General features: G+C 36.9%; 4 protein-coding genes and 1 pseudogene across 5 annotated transcripts; 4 read left to right on the forward strand and 1 right to left on the reverse strand.

The window, feature by feature from the left end:
- The first annotated feature begins 2,180 nt into the window (after window positions 1-2,180).
- LOC149382435 (germin-like protein subfamily 1 member 17) lies at window positions 2,181-3,338 on the forward strand. The gene is made up of 2 exons (XM_089630621.1): window positions 2,181-2,355; window positions 2,547-3,338. Exons 1-2 carry the CDS (start codon window positions 2,232-2,234, stop codon window positions 3,107-3,109), a joined length of 687 nt encoding a protein of 228 aa, XP_089486747.1. The 5' UTR covers window positions 2,181-2,231; the 3' UTR covers window positions 3,110-3,338.
- Window positions 3,339-5,070: 1,732 nt separating this feature from the next.
- On the forward strand, window positions 5,071-6,918 carry LOC149382436 (uncharacterized). The gene is made up of 3 exons (XM_089601494.1): window positions 5,071-5,508; window positions 5,617-5,747; window positions 5,811-6,918. Exons 1-3 carry the CDS (start codon window positions 5,071-5,073, stop codon window positions 6,916-6,918), a joined length of 1,677 nt encoding a protein of 558 aa, XP_089457620.1.
- Window positions 6,919-12,633: 5,715 nt separating this feature from the next.
- Window positions 12,634-13,776, forward strand: LOC149382437 (germin-like protein subfamily 1 member 17). The gene is made up of 2 exons (XM_089629995.1): window positions 12,634-12,807; window positions 13,003-13,776. Exons 1-2 carry the CDS (start codon window positions 12,684-12,686, stop codon window positions 13,563-13,565), a joined length of 687 nt encoding a protein of 228 aa, XP_089486121.1. The 5' UTR covers window positions 12,634-12,683; the 3' UTR covers window positions 13,566-13,776.
- A 2,675-nt stretch (window positions 13,777-16,451) lies between these two features.
- On the forward strand, window positions 16,452-17,503 carry LOC149382438 (germin-like protein subfamily 1 member 17). Its single transcript, XM_089630036.1, has 2 exons — window positions 16,452-16,646; window positions 16,743-17,503. Exons 1-2 carry the CDS (start codon window positions 16,523-16,525, stop codon window positions 17,300-17,302), a joined length of 684 nt encoding a protein of 227 aa, XP_089486162.1. The 5' UTR covers window positions 16,452-16,522; the 3' UTR covers window positions 17,303-17,503.
- A 3,395-nt stretch (window positions 17,504-20,898) lies between these two features.
- On the reverse strand, window positions 20,899-23,093 carry LOC149382439 (uncharacterized; annotated as a pseudogene). The gene is made up of 2 exons (XR_016293812.1): window positions 22,976-23,093; window positions 20,899-21,989 (listed from the first exon to the last, which is right to left on the reverse strand). The product of XR_016293812.1 is annotated as an uncharacterized LOC149382439 (transcript).
- Between the last annotated feature and the right edge of the window lie 1,853 nt (window positions 23,094-24,946).

The following is a 24,946-nucleotide window of genomic DNA, read 5'->3' on the forward strand; positions in this document are numbered from 1 at the left end:
CACTAATTTAGTTCATGTTGCACTTTGTTACGATGGTAAATTATCAGAACATTCCTATCACCGAACAACAATGAAACACCGAACAATATTGTTTGAAGTAGTATGGTTTGAAGTGTAAAAAAATGAGAAACGATCAGCACCATAAGTTAAGATTTGAATACTGACAAACAAAACCGAAAATATCGTAAAAATATTCGGTATAATTAAAGACTAGTCAAATTACACTCACAATGGCCACGTAAGCTAGTATCAATAACCGTTCTGAAGACTTACGAATGATTTCAGAGCAATCGCGTTACATATGATGCAATTACGAAATAATCGTCCGGAACGCGGAAACTGACTAACTCACGTCCAGGCATTATCTAGTCCATAAAAAGCAGAAAGCCCCAACAGGAAAGGACTGGACACTCATTCACATAATACAGCTACGCTGCACAATTCACCATCTATTTATACCTTTATATTGAATCTTCTCTCATTTTTATACTTTTGTATGGAAATTTGTCTGATTTAAGAACAAGTTGGTCTTCGTAATCGCTATATTGACCGAGCCTGTTCGGCATATACTTACCGAGACAATTGTTGTATCTATTTCTTGACATCAACATACTTTACTATTTGGTTAACTGAATTTTACTAATATTTGTAGATAATGAAACTTTGAAGGAAAATGCAATAGAATTTTATTTATTTATTTTTTATTGTGTTTGAAAATTGTGTAAATTTAATTTGAAAGGAAGAGAAGAGAGAAACTGATAACGAGACCCCATGTAAAGTTGTGGAACCTAATTCATCTGATACTATATATTACGAAGACTTTACCTCCATATCAAATCCTAACACAATTATGTTTGGCCTCTCATTTTCCTCTTGTACTTTCAAGAAAAATAAAATCTCATTTTACCTCTAAAATTTCCCTCAAATTTTATTTCATATGCATCGACCACTCATTTAAACTTTATTGCATCCAATATTAATTAATATGAACCATGACAAGTATTAACTCATATGAACAAATATATCATTTGAACTATATTTCATCCAATGTTAATCAATATTAACATGTACTAACTTATATTAACCTTTGATTTTGACTGATATATATGAATTTACAAGAAAGAATAAGAATAAATTTAAAAATAGTGTTATATCTTATTTACTGTTTTATCTATATTTTTAAGAAATTGAATTCCAAATAGTAAAACACACACAAGGCCGATTAAAAAACAATATTGTTGGACCAATTGGGTTTTATACATAAAAAAATCTCAGTACAGGGCCGATTCTCCGCCATTTCCGACACAGCAATAAAAATACAAAAAAATTACCTAACATTTTGTGCATATCGATCGTCTAACTTCAACTAAGCATATATAATATATCAACTAAAACTATCTGCTAAGAGAGCCAATCAAGATTCAAGACTACTTCACAATAAGAACCTTGATGAATTAGTACCCGAATATTCGTTACCACTGTTTTGTTAGTTTTCCTCAGAGACAAAGTCCTGCGTCCACCTTTTGTGATCAAATGAAACACGGTTATTAGTTTTATTATTATTGTAATGCTGACAATGATGGTGCACCATCTTCAGGGCCGATATTAGAACCTAACAAGAGGAAAAAAATACATTACCCAAAAATCTTTATAAATTTCATATAGTTCTGGAAGGATTTGGTATTCATCTACAGTTAGGTTTAGAAAATAATTCAAAGAGCTGTCACAATAATTTTTCATCAGACTATATGACCCGAAATTTTAAAGCCATCAAGAAAGCCTTCCAACTGAAAGTACGTTCATATAGACCAATTATAAGGTAGTCCTATGAGTAGTTAGGAAATGGAAGAATAGTCAAATATAAATTTCACAAAGTAAATCCGGAAAATACATACAAAATATACCGCTATAAGAGACTCGAAAACATATCAGTTATTAATAATATTTGACAGTTTCAACCACTAGCAGAAACTAACATATATGATTGTTTATACAAGTAGTACAAATGGGGAATTATTAACGTCTAAAGAACTGCAATAAGTTTTGAACCAAGTCTTTAATAAATAATAAACAGACCAGGTCTCTTTCCGATTTGTGAAAAAAAAAAAAAAAAAATAGACTAGTTCATGCACAAGCCTACTATAAATACACGTGGATCATAATGCATATTTCTCATCCTTCACTTGCAATACACACATAAACACACATAAAGTACCTGAAAAACATCCATCATGAAGAGCACTCACTTCCTTATTTCACTTGTTCTTTTCGCTTTGGCAACTTCCATTGCCACTGCCTATGACCCAAGCCCTCTTCAGGACTTTTGTGTCGCCACAAACGACACTAAAAACGCTTGTAAGTTATAACTTATACCCACTTTCTCTTAAATTTGTATACTCATTTTAGGTCTTAGCTAGATGTATGTATTGTTATATATATATATATATATATATCTCTTTTTTTTTTTTGTTCTCTCATTTTATCCGTACAAGCCCTATTTTATCATGTACATTGACTTATATATTGTTCTTTTTTTATATGAGCAGTGTTTGTGAACGGGAGATTCTGCAAGGATCCAATGCTCGCCAAGGCCGACGATTTCTTCACTTCGGGCCTCGACGTGGCCGGAAACACCGACAACCCTGTCGGCTCGATTGTAACCGCTGTGACCGTCGACAAACTCCCAGGGCTCAACACTCTCGGGGTACAGCTCGTGCGTATCGACTACGCGCCGTACGGACAGAACCCGCCACACACTCACCCACGTGCCTCGGAAATCCTGGTGGTGGCCGAGGGAGAGCTCTTGGTGGGCTTCGTGACCTCGAACATCCAAGGCGCCAAAAACAAGCTCTTCACGAAGTACCTCAAGAAAGGTGACGTGTTCGTGTTCCCGATCGGTCTCATCCACTTTCAGTTCAACACCGGTCACGCTCCGGCGGTGGCTTTCGCCGGACTTAGCAGCCAAAACCCGGGAGTGATCACCATTGCCAACGCAGTGTTCGGATCCGACCCTCCGATCAACGCAGATATTCTCGCCAAGGCTTTCCAGGTGGACAAGGACGTTGTCAACAAACTCCAGAAGCAGTTCTGGTACGACAACAATAACTAGAAGAAAAAAAAAACATACATGATTGCTTCGGCATGAATGACATCGTATACTTTTCTTCGTTTTCTGATGTATTTCTGTAATAATTAAGTAGAATGGTGATTACGTGTGGTATACCATTCTGTCTGATCATTTCGTGTCACAGCGTTTTGTAGTTATCAATGTTCTAAGTCGATAAGACTACGTGTTTTACTAAGTTCAATAGAAATGAAACTCATATTTGTGTGTTTAAGTCTTTGTTTTTCTTTTCTTGGTACATTGCTTGATATTATTAGTTTCACGGACAAACGTGATTGAATTTAACGTCTGCGTTTTTTCTATAGTTTGATCTTGCTTTTACTTGATAGATGTTTAAAGACTTTTTGTATGCAGTGTCAAATTATTTTTTATATACATGTAATGGTTTTATGATGTCACTTATCATTTTTGTTGATGCAAATACTATGCATTTATTGGCGATGCTTAATTGGCAAAATTGCTCATAAAAGTAGGATATTTGTTGCTGATGTGGAGTCTTCACGCGGCAGAGAATATTTGATTTGTTGCAGATTTTGTTGCGACATATTCTGCGACATTCTCGGAGTCATCAAATATCCGCGAGATTTTCCAGGGATCAGAAGATATGATATCCCTGATGCCAGCAACTGAATTCACACGCCCTAATTCGCTTCGAAGACTATATGTGGCGTCCTCCTTTCACACACCTTCTTGACGCTTTTGGGGAAACACTTTTTGAGAGGTTTATTTTGTGTGTTTTAGCTGATCATTGAATGACCTGTGTTCAAGCTCTTAAGGTGTCAGTTACCTCTGCTTTGTTGCCTATATACGGGTGATTGATTTGGACTGAAAATCGAGTAAAGAGTCTAGCTTTGAATAAAAGAAAAAGAGAGACAAATACACAGATTAAATTCAAATTTTTTATTTGGCCTAATTATCGATTAGAAGATTTTGCTTGTATGAACCGTTATTGGTTTGATACTAATAATAGCAGCCGTTTCGGTCTCCTAAGGATACATATGTATCCACAATTTGAAAAATGAATCGATGTGCGTACTGAAAATATATAGATTGCTTTTATTTCCCGTGCTTTATTTTTATATTAGAAGCAAGAGGTTAGGTTTTTCCTTTGTTCTTATCGGGAAACACTGTTAGAAGTCTCGGGAGAGATTTTCTGTGGGAATCGAGGGGATCTCGTGCTTAGGGGGAGCCTAAGTTGCTCTTGAATAAGATAGACGTAGGTTGGGTAGCTAGCGAGGAAGTCGTTTAGTGTAAAACCTTATTGTACCACGTTATCATAGTAGATTGCTTTCCACCGGGCAAAGGCCCTCCAGACGTAGGCACGAATTGCCGAACTGGGTTACCAATCCCTGTGTTCTTTATAATTTCGCACTTACAGCCTTCTCTGTTTGATCACTCGAATTTTAGTGTTTGTCACAGAATCCGTCACAACATATTCTGTGACATACGCACAGATCACGTAATTTCAGTTGGTATCAGAGCAGGTTCACTCCTCACCTTGAGTGTGATCCGTGGTGTTTACTGATCTTTTATTCGAGATGGATTTCATGAAGGAAGGTGCGTCGATTAGCCGACCTCCATTACTCGACGGCAGCAACTACTCCTATTGGAAGGCGCGTATGAAGGCGTTTCTGAAGTCCTTGGATGAAAAGGCTTGGAAAGTGATTCTCACGGGATGGACTCATCCTACCACTAAGGAAGCCGATGGAAGCTCAACTCTCAAGCCTGAAGAACGTTGGTCCCCCGATGAAGAGAGGCTTGCAAACTCCAACTCGAAAGCTCTCAACGCCATCTTTTCTGCTGTGGACGCCAACGTTTTCAAACTCATCCACACCTTCGAGGTTGTCAAAGACGCATGGACAATCCTTTAAGTCCACCATGAAGGAAACGATACAGTACGTATGTCGAGACTTTAACTATTGACCACAAAGTTTGAAAATCTCAGAATGGAAGAAAGTGAAACTATAAATGAGTTCAATTCTCGTCTTTGTGATCTGGCTAATGAATCGTTTGCCCTTGGTGAGAAAATTCCTGAGGAGAAACTTATCAGGAAAGTGTTGCGTTCGTTGCCCAAACGATTCATCTATAAAGTCACTGCTATTGAGGAGGCCAAAGACATAAAGAGCATGAAACTTGAAGAACTCATGGGTTCTCTCCGAACCTTTGAGATGACGATTGATCCGGAGCCCAAAACGAAGGGGATCGCCTTGAAAGCGGATGTCCATGAAGACCTTACACCCTTCGATGATGATGATATGGCTAAAAACATTGCCATGCTGGCAAAGAAATTCGGGAAGTTTGGGAAGTACATGAAGAAGCTCAACCACAACCCAAGCTGGAGTACCACGGAATCTGCCCCAGACAAATTCAACAACAACAACCGGGCTCTCAATCCTTAGAGAAAACCAAAGGCTGCTGAGACATTACTTGACCAGAGAGGCAAATCCAAGGGGATACAGTGCAGAGAATGCGAAGGGTTCGGTCACATACAGGCAGAATGTGCTAATATTCTCAAGAAGAACAACAAGAGCTATAATACTACTTGGAGTGATGAAGAGTCAGAGGATGAAGACAGTCCGAACAACCTCCTTGCATTCACCACTCAGGAAGCGACCGATCCTCAGTCTCATCAGGATGTCACAGAAAATGTCTCTGACAAATAATTCTATGACAATGTTTCTTCCAGTGAGAGTGATGTTGAAATCTCATTGGAATCTGTCTCACAAGCCTATCGTGAACTATTCAGTCGATGGACCGAAGTCATACGGCTGAATGAAAACCTTCGCACAAAGGTTAATGTCATCTATAAAGAAAACGAAGTGCTTGCCTTAACCGTTGCTTCTCTTCAACGATCACTTCAGTCCGAAAAGACACAACAAGATAAGCTTATCTCTGAATTTAATGCTCTTAAAAGAAATATTCGTATGCTCAATTCAGGAACATCCAATCTTGATGACATTCTTTGCTTGGGGAAAGATGCAGGAAATCATCACGACATTGGTTATGATGCTCGAAAACCTGGTTCTATAACCACGTTTGTAAAAGGCAGCAAAAAACCAGAGGAGGCTGATGTCACAGAATATGCTGAAACACCTCCTGTGACAAGACGCAATCGGCGACGTCGGGTTTGTCATTACTGCCTAAAGCCTGGCCACATCAGACCTTGGTGCTATCGACTCCAGAAAGATTTGAAGAAGCAGTCCCAGAGTCAGAAAAAGACCATTGCCTCACCCGCGAAGATTTGGAGAGTTCGTGAACCAGACATCCGATGCAATGTCGCTTACACTTCACTCAGAGCAATGACGGCCGAAGATTGGTATTTTGATAGTGGCTGCTCCCGCCATATGACCGGTCAAAAGGATCTTTTGAAGAATATCAAGACTTGTCCTAGTCGCCATGTTACCTTTGGTGACGGGGTCAAAGGGAAAATTCTCGGTGTAGGCACACTGAATGTTGATGGTCTGCCCTCTCTTGACAAAGTCCTCTACGTGCAAGATCTTAAAGCCAATCTTATTAGCGTCAGCCAATTGTGTGATGCCGAGCTCTATGTCCACTTCAACAAGACTACATGCGTTGTGACCAATGCCTCCAACAATCATGTTATGATAGATAAACTCTCCTCCGATAATTGCTACTTATGGGTGCCTCTAGATGTGCTGCCAGAAACCTGTTTGAAGACCAAACTCGAGGAGACGGACTTATGGCACAAGCGTCTTGGACATCTCAACTACCGTAGCTTGAATGACGTTGTTTCGAAGGAAGCTGTTCGTGGTATTCCTGCACTGAAGTACTAGGGTGGAAAGATCTGTGGAGATTGTCAGATAGGCATACAGACCAAGATGTCACACAACATGTCACAACATCTTTCTATGACACATGTTTTGGAACTGCTCCATATGGACCTCATGGGTCCTCTGCAGGTTGAAAGCCTGGGAGGTAAAAAAAATATATTTACGTGTGTGTAGATGATTTCTCACGTTTCTGTTGGGTGGAATTTTTACGAGATAAATCAGAGACGTTCCAAGTCTTCAAGGCTCTCTGCTTCCGCCTTCAAAAGGAGAAAGCTCGTGACATAGGCAAGGTGATACGAATCCGCAACGATCATGGTCATGAGTTCGAGAACAACGCATTTGCTGAATTATGTGAAGATCATGGCATCTCCCACGAGTTTTCAGCACCAACCACTCCCCGACAGAATGGTATTGTGGAGTGCAAGAACCAGTCGCTACAAGAGATGGCAAGAGTCATGCTACACGCTGCCAATATACCTCTCAAATTTTGGGCCGAGGCATTCAACACCGCCTGCTACATCCTCAACTGTGTTTCTCTCCATGCCGGCACCTCTACCACATGCTACGAGATATGGAAGGGAAGGAAATCGAATATAAAATACTTCCGTGTATTTGGAAGTCCGTGTTATGTGTTGAATGACAGCGAGCAGCGGAGCAAGCTAGATGCTAAGAGTGATGAGGGAGTTTTTCTTGGCTATTCAACCACTAGTCGTGCTTTCCGCGTGTATAACAAAAAACACACACGCTTCATTATGGAGTCAATCAACGTGGTGATCAATGGTGATATTACTACCCAGACTCGGCCCACTACCTCAGATGATGATGAACCAGAAGCTGCAGATACTCCAACAGAGACAGAAAATGTCACAGAAAATGTTCAAGACAGAAACTGCAACATTGATCGGAACCGAGATAACACAGACATCTCTGCAACAAAGCCTTCGAGCAGGATCAAGAAGAATCATCCCTCCACAGACATCATCGGAAACATTGACGACGGAATGCAAACCAGACGAGTTCCAAGAGTCAACTACAGAGAGATGATTGGGTTTGTCTGCTTCACCTCACAGATTGAACCGAAAGGGCATCAAGAAGCATTGAGAGACGATTATTGGATTGCTGTTATGCAAGACGAGCACACCTCTACCGACCGACAGCTAGCCGACATCCTCACGAAGGCTCTCGAGTCTTCTCAGTTTGAAGCACTTAGATCCGCCTTGGGTCTATGTGTTATCGAATCTTGAGTCATCACCTTTGTGAGCTATTTCCCTTACCCAAAAAAAAAAAAAAGAAAAAAAAGAACAAAAAAAAGAGAAAAAAAAGAACAAAAAGAAAAAAAAAGAGAACAAAAAAAAAAAGAAAAAAAACGAAAATAAGGGGGGAATATCGGCATCGGCACCACCATCCACTTCCGCTTCCCCTACACGTGCTGGAACCGCCTCTGCATCGACCTCAGCCGCTGTTGATTCTGCAGATGAGTCTTTCGTAGGTTCTGCTGAGTTCTGAGACATGGTTGTTACTCTATTTTGGAGGTGATGAGCTGGTTTGTCTTTTTATTGGTTAGCTTGCTTTGTACTCTTTCGTTCTGTCTTAGACTTTGGCGTTGCTTGTCTCCCGTTTATTCAAGCATGTCTTCAGGAAAAAAAGGGGAGTATAGTATCGAGGTTCATTAATATGTTGAGACTATGTTGATTTTGTGTAATCTGTATACACTTGAACCTCGCATTGATTTTGCCTAAAACACCGCCAAAGGGGGAGATTGTTGATGCAAATACTATGCATTTATTGGCGATGTTTAATTGGCAAAATTGCTCATAAAAGGAGGATATTTGTTGCTGATGTGGAGTCTTCACGCGGCAGAGAATATTTGATTTGTTGCAGATTTTGTTGCGACATATTCTGCGACATTCTCAGAGTCATCAAATATCCGCGAGATTTTCCAGGGACCAGAAGATATGATATCCCTGATTCCAGCAACTGAATTCACACGCCCTAATTCGCTTCGAAGACTATATGTGGTGTCCTCCTTTCACACACCTTCTTGACGCTTTTGGGGAAACACTTTTTGAGAGGTTTATTTTGTGTGTTTTAGCTGAGCATTGAACGACCTGTGTTCAAGCTCTTAATGTGTCAGTTACCTCTGCTTTGTTGCCTATATACGGGTGATTGTATTAGAAGCAAGAGGTTAGGTTTTTCCTTTGTTCTTATCGGGAAACACTGTTAGAAGTCTCGGGAGAGATTTTCTGTGGGAATCGAGGGGATCTCGTGCTTAGGGGGAGCTTAAGTTGCTGTTGAATAAGATAGACGTAGGTTGGGTAGCTAGCGAGTGAGTCGTTTAGTGTAAAACCTTATTGTACCACGTTATCATAGTAGATTGCTTTCCACCGGACAAAGGCCCTCCAGACGTAGGCACGAATTGCCGAACTAGGTTACCAATCCCTGTGTTCTTTATAATTTCACACTTACAGCCTTCTCTGTTTGATCACTCGAATTTTAGTGTTTGTCACAGAATCCGTCACAACATATTCTGTGACATAAGCACAGATCACGTAATTTCAATTTTTACTGAAAAATTGTATGACAAGATAGATTATACCAACTAGATGCACAAAGGTAACCAGAACTAACGCAAAAAACTCACTAAATCGATCGAATCGGGCACAATCTATCAAACAGGCCAACAAATTTTTTCTAAGATGTTAAGAACATGATATAAAGCATCTTTAAACGATTTATTCCAAACTATAAACTTAGCTAGCCAATCAACTTATCAACATGTTATTTCATTTACCTGTCGGGCGAATAAGGAAGTAAACAATTTCAAATGTCTATTTTATGTCTTGTGTTTTGAAATTGATTAGAATCATACCATCAACTCACTTATTTATTGAACGTAAGGTATGAAAGCATCGTTTGACTAAAATCCAACGGATATGAACTAAACCAAGAGCTATAATGGGTGGGATTAGAAGTAGCGGTACAATTCTACGATGACGTTATAGGAGCTGTCGCGACTCTCAATCTTGCTTACCTTTCATGTATGCTGTGTTGGGGTCGGTACTCTCATTTGTTTAATTTGTCTTCGTGTAGTATATCTTCTTTTGTTACAACATAGAAGAACTTTGTTTCATGTATTAGTTTTTCTTGCTATAATTGCTCAGCTTTAGTGATATGTATTTCATTTGTAATGTTAAGTTGTAGTTTGACGTACTAGAGATGTAATGATGGCCTTGACTTTGGTAGTTTGGTTTTTTCCCTAAACTAGTGAAGGTAATTAAAAGAGTCGAGTATGTGCTCAAAACCAAGTGTAGAGGTGGGTTTCGGAATGCCAGTGGTTGTAGGGCCGGTCCGAGGCTTAAACTATTTAGGCAATGGCCTAAAACTCCAGATTTTTTTTGTGAAAATAAGGCCTAGAAAAGGCTTCAAATTTTAGGAAAAAAAGTCTCAAATTTTTGAAAAAAAGCTATTATACCTAATTTTTTTAATATATGTTTAAAAAAACCTATATATCTCTATTTTTTTATATAAAAAAAATCTATTATACCTAATTTTTTTCAATATATATTTAAAAAACTCTATTTTTTTTACTCTTTGTTAAGACTACATAATAGTTTGGGCTTTCGCTGCTCACGAGAATAGGCGAGCCACTAAAAACTCTTGTGTCACACGTACGCGTCGCCAAATTTAGTTTCACCATAATTTTTTTGGCACTTTTTATCCGAATGCCCCAAAACTTATAACAACTGCTTTCTCGGAACTGATGTGATGCACTAGTACTCTTATTGGTATATTTCAATATAATCGACTCGTATACTAATAATTAAGCTTTAACAATGACTTTTATACTAAATGCCGTAAAAGTAGCGCCTACCAAAGTCAATCTTATAGTAGTGCATATGTCAGTTCTTTGTATAGAATTGAACCACTGTATTCAAACCAGCTTCTAATCAAGTAAACATGAGTTCTAGTGCGCTAATTTATTTCGTGTTGCTAAAAAATTGTCAACGAGAATTCTATCTTAGTTAGATGATGATTTGATTAATCCGGCGTGGAACCTGTAAAGACGACGGTGGTCAAGGTACCTTATTGCCTAAGTAAAATATAACGTATCTCTCATTAAAGCGGTGTTTTAACAAGTTCGAGAGAATAACCTGGTTTGAGCGCTATACAAGCATTGGATGAAAGCGGTTGTGAGTACCTGAAAGGTTTGACCGTTATCATAATTGTTTCTGTTTGGAGATAATTTATTCAATTTAATTATCGGATTTGAGGAGATTTAAATGTATAGAACAGTTCAATTCAATAAGGAGTTAATCTAATATAACACAGAATTTTAAAATATTACAACAACATTCAAATGGCTAATAAATAATATATTGAAAAATCTTGGCGAATTTACTTAAATGTGATTAATATTGTTATTTAACAACAATTATAATAATATAGTTTGATATCATTTGGATACTATATATATTGAGATGATAGAACTCTTCAATAATTACAGGCGCTGCATGCACTATTTTATATGGAAAGACTTTGGCTCTTGGTCAATTTAATCAATAGAAATTTATATAAGTTGTTGTATCCGGTTTTGTCCTAACACAATCCAAAACTTGGTTGCATCGTTGAGAGTAAGAAGATACGCTTTTAAATTTATTTATTTTTACTATATTTTCATTGAGAACAAACGGTTCATAGAAACTAGTACAATTATTATTATATATACACGAAAGTTGCTTTGAAAATTTCATAGAAACGGATCATGTGATATGAATTTTGAGATTTTGGTCAAAGCTGGGGTTTTATCCAATGGGCGAAACGTTTTTTTTTTAAAATATATTTTTCTTCTTCATTTATAATTATTACGGACAAGTGTTTACATATAGATAAAGTAAATAAATTAGTTTTGTTAGTGTAAATAATCCCCGAAATATATTGAATAACGGTGGAACTAATGAAAATCTATTTATGTATACTTTTTTTTTATTACCTGTTTATTAAAAATACACTACCGTGGTTTAAATATTAGTACGAAAATAGATTTTAATTTAATTTTAATATGTGTGTCTATTTTTTTTTAATAAGAGTCCTCCAATGAACTTTAATCCAGTCAACCCTTAGATTTGGAGGGCCGGTTAGGTATTTAAATATAGGACATATGTTCGTGTATTTTAAAACAGGACCAACCCAAAATACGGGTAATTTAAACTAAAATAAATGTTCATCTACAGTTACGTTTAGAAAATAATTCAAAGAGCTGTCACAATAATTTATCATCAGACTATATGACCCAAAATTTTAAAGCCATCAAGAAAGCCTTCCAACTGAAAGTACGTTCATATAGACCGATTATAAGGCAGTCCTATGAGTAGTTAGGAAATGGAAGAATAGTCAAATATAAATTTCACAAAGTAAATCCGGAAAATACATATACAAAATATACCGCTATAAGAGACTCGAAAACATATCAGTTATTAATAATATTTGACAGTTTCAACCACTAGTAGAAACTAACATATATGATTGTTTATACAAGTAGTACAAATGGGGAATTATTAACGTCTAAAGAACTGGAATAAGTTTTGAACCAAGTCTTTAATAAATAATAAACAGACCAGGTCTCTTTCCGATTTGTGAAAAAAATAAAATAAAATAGACTAGTTCATGCACAAGCGTACTATAAATAGACGTGGATCATAATGCATATTTCTCATCCTTCACTTGCAATACACACATAAACACACAAAAGTACCTGAAAAACATCAATCATGAAGAGCACTCACTTCCTTATTTCACTTGTTCTTTTCGCTTTGGCAACTTCCATTGCCACTGCCTATGACCCAAGCCCTCTTCAGGACTTTTGTGTCGCTACAAACGACACTAAAAACGCTTGTAAGTTATAACTTATACCCACTTTCTCTTAAATTTGTATACTCATTTTAGGTCTTAGCTAGATGTATGTACGTATTGTTATATATATATATATATATATATATTTTTTTTTTTTTTTGTTCTCTCATTTTATCCGTACAAACCCTATTTTATCATGTACATTGTCTTATATATTGTTCTTTTTTATATGAGCAGTGTTTGTGAACGGGAGATTCTGCAAGGATCCAATGCTCGCCAAGGCCGACGATTTCTTCACTTCGGGCCTCGACGTGGCTGGAAACACCGACAACCCTGTCGGCTCGGTTGTAACCGCCGTGACCGTCGACAAACTCCCAGGGCTCAACACTCTCGGGGTACAGCTCGTGCGTATCGACTACGCGCCGTACGGACAGAACCCACCACACACTCACCCACGTGCCTCGGAAATCCTGGTGGTGGCCGAGGGAGAGCTCTTGGTGGGCTTCGTGACCTCGAACATCCAAGGCGCCAAGAACAAGCTCTTCACGAAGTACCTCAAGAAAGGTGACGTGTTCGTGTTCCCGATCGGTCTCATCCACTTTCAGTTCAACACCGGTCACGCTCCGGCGGTGGCTTTCGCCGCACTTAGCAGCCAAAACCCGGGAGTCATCACCATCGCCAACGCCGTGTTCGGGTCCGACCCTCCGATCAACGCAGATATTCTTGCCAAGGCTTTCCAGGTTGACAAGGACGTTGTCAACAAACTCCAGAAGCAGTTCTGGTACGACAACAATAACTAGAAACAAAAAAAAAAAAAAAACATACATGATTGCTTCGGCATGAATGACATCGTATACTTTTCTTCGTTTTCTGTTGTATTTCTCTAATAATTAAGTAGAATGGTGATTACGTGTGGTATACCATTCTGTCTGATCATTTCGTGTCACAGCGTTTTGTAGTTATCAATGTTCTAAGTCGATAAGACTACGTGTTTTACTAAGTTCAATGAAATGAAACTCATATTTGTGTTTTCAAGTCTTTGTTTTTCTTTTTTGGTACATTGCTTGATACTATTAGTTTCACGGACAAACGTGGATGAATTTAACGTCTGCGCTTTTTTCTATAGTTTGATCTTGCTTTTACTTGATAGATTTTTTAAAGACTTTTTGTATGCAGCGTCAAATTATTTTTTATATACATGTAATGGTTTTATGATGTCACTTATCATTTTTACTGAAAAATTGTATGACAAGATAGATTATACCAACTAGATGCACAAAGGTAAAAGCAGAACTAACGCAAAAAACTCACTGAATCGATCGAATCGGGCACAATCTATCAAACAGGCCAACGAGTTTTTTCTAAGATGTTAAGAAGATGATATAAAGCATCTTTAAACGATTTATTCCAAACTATAAACTTAGCTAGCCAATCTACTTATCAACATGTTATTTCATTTACCTGTCGGGCGAATAAGGAAGTAAACAATTTCAAATGTCTATTTTATGTCTTGTGTTTTGAAATTGATTAGAATCATACCATCAACTGACTTATATATTAAAACGTAAGGTATGAAAGCATCGTTTGACTAAAATCCAATGGATATTAATGAAATCAAGAGCTATAATGGATGGGATTAGGAAGTAGCGGTACAATTCTACGATGATGTTATAGGAGCTGTCGCGACTCTCAATCTTGCTTACCTTTCATGTATGCTGTGTTGGGGTCGGTACTCTCATTTGTTTAATTTGTCTTCATGTAGTATATCTTCTTTTGTTACAACATAGAAGAACTTTGTTTCATGTATTAGTTTTTCTTGCTATAATTGCTCAGCTTTAGTGATATGTATTTCATTTGTAATGTTAAGTTGTAGTTTGACGTACTAGAGATGTAATGATGGCCTTGACTTTGGTAGTTTGGTTTTTTCCCTAAACTAGTGAAGGTAATTAATCTAATATAACACAGAATTTTGAAGTATTGCAACAACATTCAAATGACTTATAAATAATATATTGAAAAATCTTGGCGAATATTTTACTTAAATGTGATTAATACTGTTATTCAACAACAATTATAATAATATAGTTTGATATCACTTTGATACTATATATATATATATATATATATATATATATATATATATATATATATATATATATATTGAGATGATAGAATTCTTCAATAATTGCAGGCGCTGCATGCACTATTTTATATGGAAAGACTTTGGCTCTTGGTCAATTTAATCAATAGAAATTTATGTAAGTTGTTGTATCCGGTTTTGTCTTTCACACTATCCAAAACTTGGTTGCATCGTTGAGAGTAAGAAGATATACGCTTTTAACTTTTTTTATTTTTAATTTTATTTTATTTTTATATTTTCATTGAGAACAAACGGTTCATAGAAACTAGTACAATTATTTTTATATATACACGAAAGTTGCTTTGAAAGTTTCATAGAAACGGACCATGTGATATGAAGTTTGAGATTTTGGTCAAAGCTGGAGTTATATCCAATGGGCGAAACGTTTTTTTCGTCTTCTTCATTTATAATTATTACGTACAAGTGTTTTACATATAGATAAAGTAAATAAATTAGTTTTGTTAGTGTAAATAATCCCCGAAATATATTAAATAACGGTGGCACTAATCAAAATCTATTTACGTATATGGTATAATTTTTTTTATTACCTGTTAATTAAAAATACACTACCGTGGTTTAAATATTAGTAAGAAAATAGATTTTAATTTAATTTTAATATGTGTGTCTATTTTTTTTAATAAGAGTCCTCCAATGAACTTTAATCCAGTCAACCCTTAGATTTAGAGGGCCGGTTAGGTATTTAAATATAGGACATATGTTCGTGTATATTAAAACAGGACCAACCCAAAATACAGGTAATTTAAACAAAATAAATGTTCACCGATTAAGTCCGCATATAACAAAAGAGAAAACTAAAATAAATGTTCGGCAGCAAGGAGGGAGAGAAAACAAGAAAGATTTGGAGGGATTGTAAATCCATCAAACTCACCATTTTCAATCCTCTAATTTTGAAAAAAAACTAAAAAAAAAAAAAAGAAGAAAAAAGTTAATTTAATTTTACAAATACACGCTCTTAACAATTCATTCGCCCATTATTCTTTTATTTTTACCAAACATACATAATAAATCATTCAATCATTTTCTTTTCTTTTTCTTTCTTTTCCATGTAAAAACGATCAATCCATTCTCTCTTATTCCTTCTTACCGAACAAGGCCTAATGCGGATTGATTTTTTTTACACATGTCACCGTAGTATTCTGGAAAAAGTTTTTAAACTCGGATATTATTTCAATTAAAAGATATGCAATTTTAAATTAATGTAAGAATCGGGCAGTTAAACATAAAATAGGAATAAAGAAAGCAAAGAAAAATTCGAAAGACATTTTTAAGCAACCGACTGAAACAAATAATGACCTAAATATTCCATGTTGAAAGTTTCCTTTGGAGGATAATTTGTTTGACAAAGAAAAAATTATATAGTAATTAAAGTTAGTACGTTAACACATATATTAATAGAACTTAAAACAAATGCGTCAAAGTTTACCTAGTCTCTTATGAAGCTTTATGAAAAAAATGGTAGCTAGACTAGTTCAAAAACTGAAGAATATAAATAGGCATATTGTAGAAAGATCTTTCTCATCCCTCAATCAACAAACATATAGAGCATACAAAAACATATAGTATCAATTCCTAAAAATACATATAGTATTAACAACAATGAAAGGTGTTCAATTCCTTCTTTCAGTGGCTCTCTTGGCTTTGGCAACTTCTATTGCCACTGCCTATGACCCAAGCCCTCTTCAGGACTTCTGTATTGCCACAAACGACCCTAAAAACGCTTGTAAGTTTTACACACTTTTTTTTTGTCAACATTTACTCAGCGGTCCTAGCTAGGGTTTTTAATATATACTTTTTTTTTCTTCTTGCTTGTGAGCAGTGTTTGTGAATGGGAGATTCTGCAAGGATCCCATGCTCGCAAAGGCCGACGATTTCTTCTTTTCCGGGCTCGACATGCCCGGAAATATTACTAGCCCGGTCGGCTCGGTTGTAACCGCCGTGAACGTGGACAAAGTCCCGGGACTCAACACTCTTGGGATACAGCTCGTGCGTATTGACTACGCGCCGTACGGACAGAACCCGCCACACACTCACCCACGCGCCTCAGAAATCTTGGTGGTGGCCGAGGGAGAGCTCTTGGTGGGCTTCGTGACCTCGAACATCCAAGGCGCCAAAAACAAGCTCTTCACGAAGCAACTCAAGAAAGGTGACGTGTTTGTGTTCCCGATCGGTCTCATTCACTTTCAGTTCAACACCGGTCACACTCCGGCGGTGGCTTTCGCCGGACTTGGCAGCCAGAACCCGGGAGTGATCACCATCGCCAATGCCGTGTTCGGGTCAGACCCTCCGATCAACGCAGATATTCTCACCAGGGCTTTCCAGGTGGACAAGGACGTCGTCAACTATCTCCAGAAGCAGTTCTGGGTTGATAACAATTGATCAAATACACAAACTAGCCCGCGCGCGCACACATACGCATTTTTCTAAAGAATATTATGTTTTACCCATTAATTTATGACATTTGAATAAATGGCATAGCCATATATGCTTTTCTCTCATGGTTGTACTCCTAATTAGGAGAAAAGCTCGTGTATTTGTCTACACTTATCTGAATAAGACGTAAACTTTGTGCCTCAACAATTGTTTTACAATTTTTACTTTTTTTTTTCTCATCAGCAATTGGTTTACTGATAAACAGTAGAATACCATAAACGACATCTAATTTTATTCAATGTATTATAAATTTATAACACATTTCCCAGTACGTGTTGAAAAACTTGTCGTAAACCAGTAGATGTCGTTTATCAGTACATGTATGGACATCTGAGTTTTTAATACATGGATCATGTTGTATTATAAACGACATCTACTGATAAACGACATCTAACATTATTCAATGTATTATAATATATATCCAGTTAGAGTATGGAAATATATTATAATACATTTGAAGAGAAATCAGCAATATGTTTGGCTTCTCATTTTCCTCTTGTACGTTCAAGAAAAATAAAAATCTCAGTTTAGCTCTAAATTTTCCCTCAAATTTTATTCAAAAAATTGGCCAAATAAGCCTTACAAACACTGGCAATTGCGTTTTAGCCAACATTTGGTTAATTTTTTGTAAATAGCCAATACGCCTACGTGACAGGATATTAACTGTTTTTTTTTACTTATTTGCCCTTATTAATTATGGTGACTCATTATATATGTGGCAGTTGTTTTTAAAATTTAAAAATAAACCGAATTGGATAGCAGTTATTGTTTCCCGAAATATTGGACATGGTTTGAGGAAATTGTGCGAGAAGTTATTGAGAATAAGTTTGCATATTTCTGGCAGAATAAATTGTAGACAGTATCTTAATATATTTAGCATTTATAGACTTTATTTGATTCATAATGGGCGAAAATATTGCATTCATTTGGCCGCCAATTTTATTTTAAATTTTAGTATACAATGATTCAGACTTTTTCACGTTATTGATGTTAATTGATTTGTCAGCAAATAAACTGTAAATAATTGTTGTATTTACTATCTATTAACAGGGATTCCAGTAAATAGCGTGTTTTTTACTGGCAAATTTGATTGTGTAAAAACAGACTTTCTGCATATTTGTAAATGAATCAGTATATTTAACATGACATCAATTTACATATAAATGAATCAATTTACAATTTATAATTTACATGACTCTTATTTACAACTCAAACACGCACCAAAAAAAAAAAAAAATCTTCGTCGGCGGCGATCGCGTGCGGCGGCGCTCGGTCTCAGCGGGATGGCGCGCGCGAGGAAGAGAAGCTGAGTGCTCGGGCTGGTGCTGGTGGCCGCGCGCAGAAGAGAATGAGGAGAAGAAGACGGCGGCGCTCGGTCTCAGCAGGATGGCGCGCGCAAGGAATAGAAGCTTGGGTTCGGGCTGGTGTTGGTGGCCGCGCGCAGAAGAGAAGAAGGAGAAGAAGACGGTGGCGCTCGGTCTCAGCGGGATGGCGCGCGCGAGGAAGAGCAGCGCGGGCTCGGGCTGGTGCTAGTGGCCGCGCGCAGAAGAGAAGAAGGAGAAGAAGACGATGGCGCTCGGTCTCAGTTTCTCGTTACAGATTTCTGGGTTTTCAAATTTGGGTTGCGTCTTCTCCATTTTCTTATTCTGAGAGAAAGATGGTGGTATCGGTGGTATTAATTACCAAGATTAATGACGCTCCTTGATTCCTGCGACAGTTATTATCTAATATTTGTGTTTTAAATGCATTTAATTTTCAGTATTATAGAGGGCGGGAACAAGTAAGGTCTTTTTGGTATTTTGACAGTGTGTAAATAAATGATGCTGGCTATTAACCCGAAATTAACAGAATGTTGGCCAAATCCAAAACTGTCTAAATATGGGTGGCTATTTAGCTATATTACCCAATTTTATTTCATATGCATCATTCATTTGAACTCTATTGCATCCAAAATTAATTAATATGAACCATTATTAACAAGTATTAACTCATATGAGCAAATATATCATTTGAACTATATGTCATCCAATATTCATCAATATTAACATGTGCTAACTTATATTAACCTTTGATTTTGAATTATATATATGAATTTAGAAGAAAGAATAAAGAAGAAATTTAAAAATAGTGTTGATCTTATTTACTGTTTTATCTATTTTTTAGAAAATTGAATTCCAAATAACGGCTTATTTTAAGCATTTAGTTTTTTTTAATAATCGGTAATAATTTGCTAATATTTTTGGGCAGTGTAGCAAAATAATCAAAATAAAACTATGAAATTTGTTTTTAGCCTACGTTTCACAACTTTTATGGAAATAGCCAACATGTTTCACAACTTTTATGTAGCAATAATTAAGGTCTGATTTGCCCTTATTTATTAACAAATTCGTAATTTTTTCTCTCATACTTTTTTCCTACACTTTTTTTTACATAAAAACTTCAAAAAAACCATATATATCTCATATGAACTCGAAATTGAGTGATTCAAAATCCTACGGATTCGTGACGTCGAGATCTTCAAAAATAGATCTATTGTGTTTGATGAAAAATCATGTTTAATACCATAGATGTAGAAAAATCACATTACTACCTAAATATGGAAATAACTGTAAATTTTTGAAATTATAAAAAAAATAAATGGAAACGTAACTATGATGCATTAAACATAATTTTTCATCAAACACGATGGGTCTATTTTTGAAGATCTCGACGCCACGAATTTGTAGGATCTGAAATCACTCGATTTCGAGTTCGTATGAGAAAAATACGAATTTTTGAAGTTTTGATGCAAAAAAAATTATTTGAAAAAAATAGGAGAAAAAAAGTGACGAAGAAAAAAAGTGACGAATGTGTTAATAAATAAGGGCAAATCAGACCTTAATTATTGCCACATAAGCCAATTGGCTATATCCCTAAAAATTGTCAAACATAGGTTAGATCCAAAATCACATGTTTAAAGTGGCTAAAGTGGCCTAGTTAGTTACAAATCCCAATATTTTTTAAAATTTTATATTAAATTTGGTCAAAGGGCATTTTAATTCTTTTGGTAAGTTAATAATTTGAATGAGTAATTTTCAATTATTAATCAAATATTAGTTTAAATGCAACTTCAAAAAAGATATTTAACTTTAGTGTCCTTATTACGATCATATCAATAAATAGATGAATTAATGACATTTTTGGCCCCTCGTCTTTGACCTCTTTAACACCTTGGTCCCTGATTAAAAAAACCTGCAGTCTTGACCCATTATGATAGTCATTTTTTCACTTTCAGTCATTCTGTTAAAAAAACCGTCAAAACAGATGAAAAATGGATCATGTGCGTATCACGTGCCTTTTAAATGAGGACAAAATCGTAATTTAATAATAAATTAAAAAACAAATCATATTACGATTAAAATTAATAAAATAAAAATAAATAAAAATAAGAATTCTAAAAATAAAAACAAATCATCTTCTTCTCTCTCTCACTATATCAGACGCATCCCCATCTTCTCTCATCCATGGATGCTTTGCATTTGCAAAAGAAAAAAAAAGTCAGTTCGCTCAACTAAATGTCAGTTCGCTAAAAAAAATGTCAGTTCGCTCAACTAAATGTCAGTTCGCTAAAAAAAATGTCAGTTCGCTCAGAGATTCAAACCCGAAAAAAAAGTATTACAAGAAGTTTGTTTCTTTTCTGTTTTTTTTTTCTTTTTTTTTTTTCCGAAACATCAAACATCGCACTTGGATTGCCGTGACTGATGATAAAAATACAAAAAAAAAACTAAGAAATTACCATGGATTTCACTTCACCATTACGAAAAGCCCTTGCCGAGCTTCTGAGTCGCGGAGAACATCTTCCTCCGAGACCCGACAGCGTTGATTCCCATGTCCTTGAGATCCTCCAGAGTCAGCATCGGAAGAACTTCGTCGTCAACCTCGTGGATTTCAAACACCGGAGCGTATCTACTTAGCCCCAATCCGTTCAGCCAAACCCTAACTCCGTCCTCTCCGTGTCCGTTGCCGTTCCACTCCCTCGCCTCAGAGTCTGACGGCGCAGAGAGAACATCCACTCCGTCACGGTGGTTATGGCGGTCGGAGATCCTCGAGTGTCTCCGAGCGTAGAGATTTTCCCTCTCCTCGTCCATGGAGTTCGCCGGACTGTCGGAGTTTTCTCCTCCTCCATCGACATCGTCGTCGTTGTTCTCGTCAGCGTCGTCTCCGCCGCTGAATTTCTCCTCTCCGTCGCCGGACTTGGCTGAGGAGATCCAATTCGATCGGACTCTCTTCGCGGCGGCTAATCCTCCTCCTCCTCTGCCGCCGCCGCGTTTTCTGACCGAAGATTCTTTGGAGATTCCGTGCCTCCAGCTTCCGATCGCCATCGCCTCCAGATTCCCCTCCCTCTCTCTCTCTCCTCTGACTCTAGGGTTTCGCTGAAGTTGACCATGGACCTAGTCTTGGAAGAGGCTTTTGCCGCGGCGGTGGTGGATTCTCTCCCCGCTCGATTCTCGACGGAGATTCCTCCGATTCCTCCGCCGCCGTGGCTCTGGTTGGTCTTCCATGGCTTGGGAGCGCGGCGAGAGTGGGAATCAAAGGTCTGGTCGCCGCCAAGATCGCCTAATCGGACGCTAGGGCGTCTCTGATGGGGATGCGTCTGATATAGAGAGAGAGAGAGAAGAAGATGATTTGTTTTTATTTTTAGAATTCTTATTTTTATTTTATTAATTTTAATTGTAATATGATTTATTTTTTAATTTATTATTAAATTACGATTTTGTCCTCATTTAAAAGGCACGTGATACGCACATGATCCATTTTTCATCTGTTTTGACGGTTTTTTTAACAGAAGGACTGAAAGTGAAAAAATGACTATCATAATGGGCCAAGACTGCAGGTTTTTTTAATCAGGGACCAAGGTGTTAAAGAGGTCAAAGACGAGGGGCAAAAAATGTCATTAATTCTAAATAGATAAATAGAATATGTAGTAATTACGATCAATTTGATTGTTGTCCCAACGTACTTCGCATGCTTGTAAAAATTAATAAGTTAAGTTCCACCAGTTTTGTCATATTGGAAACGTTTCGAGTACTGAATAGTCACTATGAATTTGGACCCGAAGAGGTTTCGAGGAGTATTTTAGGGGGCTATTTTGAACAAAATAAACTTGGGGGGATATTTTTGTATAGAATAAAACTTAATAATGGTAAAAAATACAATTCGAGGAGGGGCTTAACCCCCTGAACTTAAAATCAGGGGGGCAAAAATTATATAAAATTTTCAGGGAGCGCATATTATAAGAAAACCATATTAATTTGGACCAGAATGATATCTTTTATTGATTTTTTTTATAACAGTTTAAGAAAGAAAAAAAAAACAAAAACAAATCACTAATATTACTGATAAAAATGGTTTGGAATTCGTAGGCGAGCCAATCGATCAGATTGCAGTATTTTGCCACTAGGAAATTAAGATATCAATGAAATAGGCTACTCTTCTCGTAGCCTAGTTTGTAACCTTTTACAAAAAAATATAATTAAAGATAAAAAATAATAAAAAAAACTTACCCTTCTGGATTAGGCTCTACAATAAAAAAAACATTTATAAGAAAATTATAAGAATGAATGTCTTGTATTTTCTTACGTATTCTTTCGGGGTCATCTGCTGCGACGCAGAAATCCTGCAGAGGACTCGGATCATAAGCAGAGGCGATCGAAGTTGTAAAAGCCAAGACGATGGTGAGAACGAAGAGAGCATCAAATTGCTTGACAAATTCTCTCATCTTTTACCAATCTACTGATTTGTGTGTTTTGCTTTGGCCTTTCGTCTATTTATAGTTCAAATTTTTCTAAGTTCTCTGCTCCATATTGATTACATTGTCGAAGACGCAAGAGTGAAAAGGCTTATCCTTTTTTGTTTGAAGAAAGATGGCTTTTTCTAGTTCCTTTCTATACTCAGTGCTGCAAATTTAAAGAAGATAACTTGTGACCTACGCAATTAATGGAGCTACACACACATATGCATCAAGCTAACATAAATAAGTCGGTGTTAATGCAAGATTAAGTCTTCCGATTTTCTCTTTTATTGATCTCTATTTACCTTAATTTTTTTTCAAGCAAAAAAAAAAAAAAAAAAAAGGAAAAATAGAGACTAATAAAAATGTGTTACAAAATTGCTGTCTGAATTTCATAAACGGCTGGAAATTCGTTTATTTTTTTATGAATGATTAATTCATAGTGTATTCAATATTATAAGAATGAAAAAATATAAACAATTGAATTGTTAACTTTGAATAATTTCCTTTCCTATATCTTGCTTAAGGGACACACAACAATATTCCCCAGCTAAATATATAGAGGAACAATAACTTTTTCAATTTACTACCATTATTACTAGACGAAATTCGAATCAGTTATAGTATATTACAATTGATTTTTCTGTCTATGCTTGCTTGAAAAAGAAAGCGTGCGACGATAGCCAAATTTTCTTGAATTATTTAGTTATTAGCTAGGATAGGACCATATTCTCTAATCCAAGTCATAATCCATTTTTGTTTACTCTAGATGGTTATAATGCAATTACAGATTAAGTTGGATAACCAACTATTTGTGCTAAAAAACAATGAGGCTGCTGATAGACGGACGAATGTGATAGTGACACTAAAAGAGCTGTGATTTATTAAAGAGTTAGTTAGCAGGTCAGCTCACCAGGGATGTATTTTAAAAAGTGTTGAATAAATATAATACTTAATGGGTCAATTTGTGGCAATTATTCAAGTGAGGTACGGAAAATATAAATTTTAAAATGAATTTTAATTCATTGTTGTGAATCATGGACGGGCTTTGGCTTTAGGTTGTACCTAATTTGTGCGCTCATGGCGTGGGCGACGCAAATGCCGGTCAAAATTAGATAACCCAAAACGAGTCACGTTAATGCTAAAATATTTGAACAACCTAGTTAATAATGGTCCCTCTTAAAGGTGTAAGAGGTGTGAGGTTCCATCTAAAACCAAGCTTGGTAATTAGAGGAGTAACCCACAAGTCTTATAAAGAGGCTAGGATCGTAACACTCAGTCGATGTGGGACTATCCTTGATACACCCCCTCACGCGCACAGGTACGGGCACACATCGGCACAGGCACTGGAAGCGTGAAGTATAGGCCCAATCAGGTAGCCCACAATCGAGAATGGGCCCCGCTCTGATACCATCTTAAAGGTGTGAGGTTCCATCTAAAACCAAGCTTGGGAATTAGAGGAGTAACCCACAAACCTTATAAAGAGCCCAAGATCGTAATACCCAGTCGATGTGGGACTATCCTTGATACACCCCCTCACGCGCACAGGCACAGGCACACATTGGCACAGGCACTGGAAGCGTGAAGTATAGGCCCGATCAGGTAGCCCACAATCGAGAATGGGCCCCGCTCTGATACCATATTAAAGGTGTGGGGTTCCATCTAAAACCAAGCTTGGTAATTAGAGGAGTAACCCACAAACCTTATAAAGAGCCCAGGATCGTAACACCCAGTCGATGTGGGACTATCCTTAATACACCCCCTCACGCGCACAGGCACAGGCACACATTGGCACAGGCACTGGAAGCGTGAAGTATAGG

Source organism: Urtica dioica, chromosome 11 (genome assembly GCF_054948205.1).
Source record: "Urtica dioica subsp. dioica isolate 48M chromosome 11, U.dioica_male_clone48M_v1_H2, whole genome shotgun sequence".
In the NCBI taxonomy this organism is placed as follows: Eukaryota; Viridiplantae; Streptophyta; class Magnoliopsida; order Rosales; family Urticaceae; genus Urtica; species Urtica dioica.